At 35.1% G+C, this 11,017-nt stretch overlaps 2 protein-coding genes across 2 annotated transcripts; both read left to right on the top strand.

Annotated features, from left to right (window-relative positions):
- Positions 1-1,732: 1,732 nt before the first annotated feature.
- On the top strand, positions 1,733-5,296 carry LOC132184987 (LEAF RUST 10 DISEASE-RESISTANCE LOCUS RECEPTOR-LIKE PROTEIN KINASE-like 2.1). The gene is made up of 3 exons (XM_059598799.1): positions 1,733-2,577; positions 3,585-3,629; positions 3,967-5,296. The coding sequence occupies exons 1-3, from the start codon at positions 1,779-1,781 to the stop codon at positions 5,118-5,120; spliced, it is 1,998 nt and encodes a 665-aa protein (XP_059454782.1). The 5' UTR covers positions 1,733-1,778; the 3' UTR covers positions 5,121-5,296.
- A 176-nt stretch (positions 5,297-5,472) lies between these two features.
- LOC132173685 (rust resistance kinase Lr10-like) lies at positions 5,473-7,319 on the top strand. The gene is made up of 3 exons (XM_059585291.1): positions 5,473-5,584; positions 6,697-6,983; positions 7,035-7,319. The coding sequence occupies exons 1-3, from the start codon at positions 5,473-5,475 to the stop codon at positions 7,257-7,259; spliced, it is 624 nt and encodes a 207-aa protein (XP_059441274.1). The 3' UTR covers positions 7,260-7,319.
- Positions 7,320-11,017: the final 3,698 nt, after the last annotated feature.

Genomic DNA, 11,017 nt, shown 5'->3' with positions numbered 1-11,017 from the left:
CCATGTGAGAACAAAAACAACAATGTTGAAAATGTTTTTGTTAGCATTCTGGAAGGACTCTGGTTTTCCATAGTATCAGCTTTGATTCAATAGCAAGAGTAACGAATGAAAAAGCATTGGTAATGCATAATTTAACCTAAAAGAGAAAAAAAGAAAAAAGAAAAAGAGTACTGAACGGAATTAATTACAATATGTCAATACCCCTGTTTGTAAGACAAGTAACCCCAAACGAATTTCATGACAGGCAATTAATCAAAATTTTTTTAAAAAAAAAAGAAAAAGAAAAAAGCGTGGCCCTCTCAACAGAGAAATCCAGGGCTCCACCACTGCTGGGTGGACGACTACCATTATCTTAACGTTTCAAAGCAAGCTGCAAACTTTCACAGAAGTGTTCATGCAAGCTCTCTCTGTAATTTTCGGAGGATGTCATTGAATTCTGCTTATATGGCAACTCAATTAGTTAGCCTATAAGTTACCTGTCTTAGCCTTGTACTAGAAAGCGGATGTTTTTGAGTTTGAATCAGATTATTTATCTTATGGATTAACATATTGCAGATAATGAAGAGAAAGTTTAAAGACATACTGAATGACTATTAGAATATTAATTAGATGATTAAATTCACTATTTTTTTTAATATTTTTAAGCTTTTTAGAATAAATGTTTGATTTAATATGATATAAGAATAAATATATTGAGTTAATAGTTTATACATATGACCTTATATTTCAATTAAGAGAAGTGTAACACATCTATCTTGTTGGGGAGATAAACACCAAGGAGATAAGTTCCTTGGCTTGGATAGGACATTTAAGGGGGAATAGGTATTACCGCATCCTAAAGGATTAGGCCCCCCAAACGCAAAGTCTATGGCGGACTCCCAAGAAACAGGAATTGCCTTTCTTGTTGCTAGTCATATGTATAGAACTAACTTTGGTATTGGACACCACTTCTAGTCCAAAAGCTTAAGCTAATGGGCTTGGGTTCGCTTAAGTTTAAGTATATTAACAATTTTTATTCTTTATACTTTCTCAACGTGGGACACAAACCTCACAACTTGTACAACATATCTTTTGATAATCTTTTTTGTAAATCTATCATTAAATTTGTAGAATTTATACATGATTCCAGATATTCAATAATGAATTTGCCGTCTCTTATATGGAGATGGATAAGAGATGGGTAAAAGACAATACATATATATTTCTCTTCAATTAAATATTTTATATATTAGGCTTTACTTTACTAATGAAGAGCCACAATATGTTGGAGAAAGTGTTAGAATGACACCACCACTCCCCTAAATACTATTCATCTTATTTTTCTAAAAAAATCAACATCAAAACATTTTCATTTTTTATATCACAATAATTCACTTTTTATTATTATTCAAATAAAAAAATCACTAAAAAAACAAAAAAAAAATTCGGTTTTCGATACTATTTTTCAATTTAGTTGTCCATGATGTTTAACAAACATGCCAGGATAAATGGCCGAAGATAGTTGACGTGGTAAGACTTGGAAAACATGGCCGTATATGAAATTGCTTTGAAATTTCAACGACGTAAGCTATGGGGCAGATAGTGCCTAGTGGCCATGTTTTGAAAGATCTACAAGTTGAACTGTATGGGGCAGTCTGGCAGATATTGAATGCCATTGAAACTAGTCAAAGGCACAGCCGCACAGCGAGTCAATTGCATCAATGCATCTCCTACCCTTTCCCCAGATTCTGATCTTCTTCTTTAATCTTTATGCCCCTCCACAGTTTGAAGATCCAGAAATGAAAGAGGCAAGCTTCGTGGGCACCCTTGTATCACCCATTTCTCCAATGATAAGCCTCATCTGCATCCTCGTCTTTTTCTTTCTACTTAGAAAATCCTATGGTGCGGACGACCCACACTTCATAAGGTGCAGTGTTCCCAAAAATTGTGGCGATGGCCAAAACATAACATTTCCCTTCTTCATCCAAGGTAGCCAGCACGAAAACTACTTTTGTGGCCAAACTGGATTCCCGGTCTCTTGCAAAACCAATGGCCAACCTACTATCACCATAGCCGGTATCAACTACACCATCCACCAAATTTTCGACCAAAACCAGACCATTCGCGTCTCAAACCCTGACTTTTCTAATTCAAACACCGATTGCTTTTCTTTAACAAAAAACATATCCCTTCCCGGTGTACAATTCGAGTTAGTACCAAATCAAAGCAATCTATTTCTGCTTTATAATTGCAGCAATAACTCTTCGTCGCTTCCCAGTGATTTACATTTTTATACCGGTTGTCATGGGGAAAAGATTCTGGCCCTGTCTCAAGGCGACCCGAAGCTGGGAGACGTGTCAAACGAGTGCAAAACTCGGGTGGTAGCACCAGTTGAAGCTACTTATGGGGTTGAGAATAACGATGAGATTAGAGGGGCCCTGGAAAATGGGTTTTGGCTGAAATGGAAGGCCACCACCGTCTGCAGCCTTTGCGAGGAAAGTGGAGGGTTTTGTGGGTCCGAGGTCGACGGCAACAGTAGCTACGGTTACCGGTGCTTCTGCGCCGATAGACCTCACCGTGTGCGCTGTAAAATTCCTGGTCAGTTTTCTCTCTCAGAAATTTTTAATCAAATTTGGTAGCCCCCGCTCTTGGCCAAATGACAAATGTATAGGCACGCCGAGCTAAAACATAATCGCTATTTTAACTACTCAAACAACTTTTTAAAAAAAATTAATTTAATTTTTTTAACTACTCAGAATCGATCAGAACACATTCGTTGAAAAAAAATAAAATGGTCCATGGGCAATTTAGAATATCTACTCGAGATGCTCTAAATAGATAGATTAAATTTTACAGCATCTTAATCTAGCTTAGCATGTCTACTTGTTCATGGAATGATAGGTTAGAAATGAATTGTTAGTGAAGTTGCAACGGTAGTTCCATGTTAAATCATTATTTGTTTCACAAAATTAAGTGGACATCAATGAATAATTTATGTGTGGGCTCAAACTCTCTTAATAAATGAAGTCCAACATATGAAATATTTAATTGAAATAAGTATTGAATAATAGAGAAACATGGTTTAAATTTAAGACTGATTCCCTGATACTATGTTAAATTATCACGTGTCTTAAAACCTTAAGCTTATAAGAATGAATAAATCTGATCATTTAATTTATATTCTAACATTCCATGTTAAATCACTATAGATGATTTAGTTATTTAGTTAGTATTTTCATACTTTTACTCGCGTCGTAATATTTGGTCTAAGTAGAATATTTACTTAAAATCAAAAGTAAATGATTGAGACATGATTCAAACTCAGTATTTTTGTTTTGATATCATATTAAACTATCATTTATCTAAAAAATTGAAGTTATTAAAATAATTTATAGTTATTTTAGTTAACATTTTAACAAGAATTACCAGGTTTTGATCAAATGGTTTTAAGAAGTTAGAAGAACAAAATAGCCTCAAGGCCCTCAACTAATTAAACTCTACAAACTTTGACAAGGTTTATACATTTCTTTCTTTGATTAAAGTCTGCCAATTTAGCTGCTTCACTTCACTCTTCACTGTTTAACAAACATCTTTTATGTTTCTAGCTTCTGTTGCAGGGAGTAACAAAACGATACTGGCGATAGCATTAGGTGAGATATACCACTTCAATCAAATTTCTTGTTGATATTAGTTTTGGTAATGGCTCCATTTTCTGCATTTTCTTTTTCGTTCTACATGCAGGATGTACTATACACGGAATCCATTGGAAGACTTCTAAAAATTCTCGTCAATTATTCAAACTTCCATGTTGCATGATTTTCTTTCTCTTTTTGACCTGCAATTGATGATTTTTATGATTTCTTGTCTGGTGTCATCATAAGAAAATGCAATCTTAAGAAGGTTCAGGACACTCTTAATTAATTGGTAGTTCAAATTACTTTGGTTTATGCACAGCATAATTTCGTAATTTATATTCTTTGATTACAGCTATATCTGCTGGAATTGGAGCTGTGATGGTTGTAATCTGCTGCATCAGGGGAAAGTTCTCATCCAACAAAATTATTTATTTTTGGAAGAAGGAAAGTCGAAACCATCAAACTATCAAGGCCTTTCTAAGGAACCATGGGCCTATTGCTATTAGAAGATACAGTTATTCAGATGTCAAAAAAATAACCAACTTCTTTAGAGATAAATTAGGCGAAGGGGGATATGGTGGTGTCTACAAAGGGAAGTTACAAGATGGTTGTCTCGTGGCAGTGAAGGTTCTGAAAGAATCAAGAGGTAATGGAGAGGAATTCATTAATGAGGTTGCAAGCATTAGTAGGACCTCCCATGTCAACATTGTTACTCTTATGGGCTTTTGCTTTGAGGGTTCCAAAAGAGCTCTCATCTATGAGTTTATGCCAAACGGATCTCTCGAGAAGTTCATATATAAAGAAAATCCCTCAATGGGCACTAATCGTCAATTGGAATGGATAACATTATACAATATTGCACTTGGCATTGCTCGAGGATTAGAATACTTGCATAGAGGTTGCAACACAAGAATCTTGCATTTTGATATAAAGCCTCACAATATTCTTTTGGATGAGAACTACTGTCCAAAGATTTCTGATTTTGGTCTTGCAAAAATATGCCCTAGAGAAAAGAGTATCATATCAATCTTAGGTGCAAGAGGGACTCCAGGATATATAGCTCCAGAAGTATTTTCTAGAAATTTTGGTAGAATTTCTCACAAGTCCGACGTTTATAGCTACGGAATGATGATTTTTGAAATGGTTGGAGGAAGAAGGAATATAAATGTCGAGGTTGATCGTACCAGTGAAATATTTTTTCCGCATTGGATTTATAAGCGTCTTGAACACAATGAAGATCTAGGACTGCTGGGCCTTATGAATGAAGAAGATCACAAATGTGCAAAGAAGATGATAGTAGTGAGTTTGTGGTGCATACAGGCTGACCCTTCAAGCCGACCACCAATGAGTAGAGTTATGAATATGTTGGAAGGGAGTCTTGAATCCTTGCAAGTACCATCCAAGCCTTTTTTGTCTTCGCCATCAAGATCACCAGAAGATTCTTCGACAACAAGGGGTTCAATACAGTATGATTCTGAAATGCCTTTAAATGCATCTTTTCTTTAAAAAAAAAAATTCTAATGTTTGAGTAGCAAGTAGCATCTTTTATTAGTTTGTGGATGTGTGTTACAGTTACAGAATTAAGTAACATTGAGTGTCGAAACTATGGGATGATATATGCCGTGATAGCTTCCATCATGAATTTATATTGCCGTGTCAGATCAATTTTCAATGGGTCGTTATATACAGTGCCCATGTCCTCATTTTTATTATAACTCCCATGACTTTTTTTGTAGCCTTTTGACCTTTCTTATCCAACAAGAATTATACTCTAATAAACCATCAAACTATCAAGGCCTTTCTAAGGAACCGTGGGCCTATTGCTATTAGAAGATACAGTTATTCAGATATCAAAAAAATGACCCATTTTTTTAGAGATAAATTAGGCGAAGGGAGTTATGGTGGTGTCTACAAAGGGAAGTTACAAGATGGTTGCCTCATGGCAGTGAAGGTTCTGAACGAATCAAGAGGTAATGGAGAGAAATTCATTAATGAGGTTGCAAGCATTAGTAGGACCTCCTATGTCAACATTGTCTCTCTTATGGGCTTTTGCTTTGAGGGTTCCAAAAGAGCTCTCATCTATGAGTCTATGCCAAACTGATCTCTCGAGAAGTTCATGTTGTAAAATTAAATGGATAGTGCAAAAATTCTTATTGATGCTAAATAATATTAATCCAAACAATTAACTATTAGATAAATAGAATACAATAAATAAAAATAGAGCAAGGAAAAATCTCACAAAGCTATAGAATCACGCAAGAGCGTTGTCCTTAAAGGTTGATTTCGTGCCTCCTGGAGTGTATAACTCGGTGCGATCAGACCTCTTGACATGCAACCTCACAAGATTAGATTATAGCGTCTACCTTCGTTAAGAACGCACTTTCAAGTAACGAAGATCAAATGAACAACCCTTTCTCAAATTGAAGAGGATGAAAAAATTGAGTAGCAAATAACTCTATTTTTTCTCTTTGGTAACAAAGAAAAATTTTGGAGCATAAAAATGAAATCTTACTAAAAGTAATATTTTTTGATTGTTTTTTTGTCAAAGTTAAACACTTGCTTATATAGACATGAGAAATCTTTTTTCTTTTAAAAACCATTATCATGTAATCCATGTTATTAAAAACCAACGGTCTACAAATCCATTAAAGCAAATCCATGAATTAAAGCAAACGGTCAACAACGGTCAACAAATCCATGTATTAAAACAAATCCATGAATTGAAGCCAACGGTCAACAACAGTCAACAAATCTATGTATTAAAACAAATCCATGAATTAAAGCCAATGGTCAACAACGGTCAACAAAGCCATTGAAGACAAAATGTTTTAGTTTAAGAAAACCAACGGTAAAAGTATTAAAACCATCAGTTAAAAACTTGTAAAAAGTTTTATTGCCCAACGGTCAAAAACTCATGAATAGATTTTATGTCAAATGGTCAAAAAAATTAATAGGTAAATAAAACCAATATTTGTAACATCACAACAGTTCATATATAAAGAAAATCCCCCAATGGTCACTGATCATCGATTGGAATGGATGACATTATACAATATTGCACTTGGTATTGCTTGAGGATAAGAATACTTACATAGAGGTTGCAACACACGAATCTTGCATTTTGATATAAAGCCTCATAATATTCTTTTGGACAAGAGCTTCTGCCCAAAGATTTCTAATTTTGTCCTTGCAAAAATATGCCATAGAGAAAAGAGTATCATATCAATGTTGGGTGCAAGAGGGACTGCAGGATATATAGCTCCAGAAGTACTTTGTAGAAATTTTGGAGGAGTATCTCACAAGTCAGATGTTTATATATATAGCTACGGAATGATGGTATTTGAAATGGTTAGGGGAAGGAGTATAGATGTCAAGAATGATTGTACCAGTGAAATATTTTTTCCACATTGGATTTACAAGCGTCTTGAACAAGATGAAGATCTAGGACTGCATGGCCTTATGAATGAAGAGGATCATGAAAGTGTAAGGAAGATGATAATAGTGAGTTTATGGTGCATACAAACCGACCCTTCAAATCGGCCACCAATGAGTAGAGTTGTAAATATGTTTGAAGGAAGCCTTGAATACTTGCAAGTGCCACCCAAGCCTTTCTTGTTTTCACCATCAAGATCAGAAGATTATTAGACAACAATGAGGTCACTACAACATGATTCTGTAACCCTAAAATGCATATTTTCTTTAAAAGGAAATTATAATGTTGATTAGTAACTAGCATCTTCTGTGAATTGCTTCAATTATTAGCTTGTGGATGCTTATTACATCTTTTGTGAGTCCAATCAATTTTTAATCGAGTCTTTATGTAAGAAATAGGAACTCACTACGTAGTCTGAAGAAATTATAGGCGAAGACTCAAGACTTGCTGCTCTATTAGCTGAAAAGATTGCGCAGAAAACAGAGGTTTCTATGAAGACCTTACTCGGAACAGAGCAAATCTTTTTTTTTTTTTTTTTTTCTTTCATTTTCGGCCATAATTTCTGCCTTAATTTGTTTGTTTCTCCATTCCTGTCGCTCCTGCCAGAATCAGACTTTAATCCTACACTAAGATGGTGCATACAGGAGAACTTCCTGGGATCTGGAACTACTGCAAAGAGATGCTTTCATGCAAATCGTCTGTCTTTATGATCACATTCATCCTTGGCAATATCCTAATAGTAACATTCCTGTCACGTAGGAAGACATCCCCCTTTAATGGGTTGCCTCTAGTAAATTCATCAATTGGACCATTTCTGTTTGCATACGATGATCTGGAGGCACCCAGCCAAAAATATTTAACGAGATATGGTGATTCCAGAAAAGACCATTGAAAAAAGAAGAAAGAAAGAGAGTAGTCTGGTTTCTTGTTTTTGGGTACTTGACAGCGCTCTATTCCACGAGTTCATACAAGAGGAGAGGTCAATAACTTCGTGTAAATCCAAGACCGGGGCGCCCTCTAAGCTTCTAGAGCCTCCAGTTTCAAGGTATCTTCATCATTCTGTAACTCAATAAAAGCACTTAACTCATCTCCGATGGGTATCCTTCATGCGAAGTTCATTAGCCAAAACTAACTAGACCATGAAACCAAAAATCCTAAATAGTAATGCTAAACATGGAAAATTTCACAAAACTCACATCAACTTTCATTATTTCAAAGTTGTAAAACACTTAATTGAGAGTATCAAACTTTCAATTTCTTTTAATTATCTCATTTTGTTAATTTTTTATGTTAAATCTTGTCAAAATCTTTAAAATACTCATTTTAATTTTTTTTATAAAAAATAAAAAATATATATATTTTAAATATTTTTAAAAAATGGTAAATATATTATAAATCTCGGAGCCATGAGCAAATGAAGGAGATGGTGGACCGTGCGGCCTGGTGGTGGCCCAGGTGGTCCTGGCGGTGGCGGACGATGAGCAAATGGAGGAGGTGGCAGACCTGGCGGTGGATGGTGCTTGTGGTGACTCATTCTGATCTTTGTTTTAATACTAGTATGAGTCTCCGATTTGAGCTAGTACCAAAACAACGCAATCTTGTTCTGCTTTATAATTGCAGCAATAACTGTTCGTCGCTTCCCAGTGCTTTACATATTTATGCCGGTGGTCATGGGGAAAAGATTCTGGCCCTGTCTCAAGGCGACCCGAAGTTGGCAGACGTGTCAAACGAGTGCAAAACTCGGGTGGTAGCACCGGTTCAAACTGCTTATGGGGTTGACAATCACGATGAGATTAGAAGGGCCCTGGAAAATGGGTTTTGGCTAAAATGGAATGCCAACGACTGCAGCATTTGCGAGCATAGTGGAGGGTTTTGTGGGACCAAGTTCGACAACAGCAGTAACTACCGTTTCTAGTGCTTCTGCGCCGATCAACCTCATTATGTGCGCTGTCAAATTCCTGGTCAGTTTTCTCTCACGAGACTGAATAAACTAATAATAAAATAAATAAATAGCAAAAATAGAATAAAATAGAGACAAAATTTTTTACAAAAGAGTTGATTTAGCCAAGTCCCTATAAAAATTATTCACGTGTAAGAGATGCTCTTAGTAAATAGATTAGATTTTACAATATCTTGATTCCACCTAGGATGTCTACTTGTTATTGGAATGATAGGTTAGAAACGATTAAAAGAATTATTAGTGAAGTTGTAATGGTCAATATATCATATTAAATCACCACTTATTTCATAAGTTTAAGTGGATTAGGAACAATATATTTATGTGTAGACTCAAACTCCCTCTTAATAAGTGAGATCCAACATACAGAATATTTAATTAAAATGAGTTGTGAATAACGGAGATATGATTCAAATTTATGATCTCCTTTGATACAATATTAAATCACAAAACATGTCCTAAAAGCTTTAGCTTAAAGGAATTAATAAATTTAATCAATTAATTTACGTTCCATGATAAATTATGTAGATGATTTAGTTATTTAGTTAATATTTTAATACTCTCACTCATGTAATATTTTAACACTTATGTCTGGGTAAAGTAGAATATTTAATTAAAATGAGGAGTAAATGATAGAGACAAGATTCAAACTCAATACATTTACCTAAATATCATATTAAATCATCATTTATCTAAAAAATTTAAGAAAATAAAATAATTTAATTAATTAGTTAACATTTTAACAAGAATTACCAGGCTTTGGTCAAATGGTTTTAAGAAGTTAGAAGAACAAATTGCCTCAAGGCACTCAACTAAAACTCTACAAACTTCGTTAAGGTTTTGATATTTCTTTCTTACTACTAACCCTGTTAAAGTTTCATAGGCCGCCAATTTAGGTGCCTCCAATCTTCATTGTTTAAGTGACATCTTTTATGTTTATGTTTCTATCTTCTGTTGCAGAGAGTAACGAGGATTAGGTGAGATACTACTTCAATCAAATTTCTTGTTGATATTAGTATTCAAACGTTTGCTAATTGGTCAGCTGACATAACTCAAATTATTGCATCTGGGGTAATCTATTGCATCTTCAACACATAAATTGCAACTCTTTTTTCACTCCTTTCAAAGAATATCGCTAATTATCAAATCTTTAGGGGTATTACTTAATGTAAAGAAAATGCAACTTTAACAAGGTTCAGTACACTCTTAATTAATTGGTAGTTCAAGTTACTTTGGTTTATGCACCGCATAATTTCGTAATTTCTACTCTTTGATTACAACCATTATATCTGTTGGAATTGGAGTTGAGACACTGATTGCTATAATTTGCTGCTTAAGGAGAAAGTCCTCATCCAATAGATTCATATATTTTTGGAAGAACAAAAGTTTAACCCATCAGACTGTTGAGGCCTTTTTAGGGAACCATGGACTTCTTGCTATTAAAAGATATTGTTATTCAGATATCAAGAAAATGATTAACCTCTTTAGAGATAAATTAGACGGAGGGGACTATGGTGGTGTCTACAAGATGAAGTTCAAAGATGAATGTCCTGTGGCAGTGAAGGTTTTGAAAGATTCAAGAAGTAATGGAGAAGAATTCATTAATGAGGTTGCAAGCATTAGTAGGACCTCACATGTCAACATAGTCTCTCTCCCTTCATGCACATTGAGGGTCCAAGTCACTTTAGCCCATTAAGCTCAATCCAACCGGACTCCAGCCCATATGTATTGCCCAATCCACTATCCGAGATTGCTGCCTCAAGCTACTGTTGCCAGCTGCTACCACCAGTAGCTGCCACCTCCGGCCGCCTTTCCGACCGCCACTCTTCGGTAAATTTTTTTGCGAAAAACTTCTAAATGAAGAGGATCATAAAAGTGTAAGGAAGATGATAATAGTGAGTTTGTAATGCATACAAACTAACCTTTTGAGCCAACCACCGATGAGTAGAGTTGTGAATTTGTTAGAAGGGAATCTTGAATCCTTGAAAGTACCACCCAAACTTTTCTTGTCTT

This window comes from Corylus avellana, chromosome ca1, assembly GCF_901000735.1.
Source record: "Corylus avellana chromosome ca1, CavTom2PMs-1.0".
NCBI lineage: Eukaryota > Viridiplantae > Streptophyta > Magnoliopsida > Fagales > Betulaceae > Corylus > Corylus avellana.
This window is presented reverse-complemented; position numbering and strand designations above follow the sequence as displayed.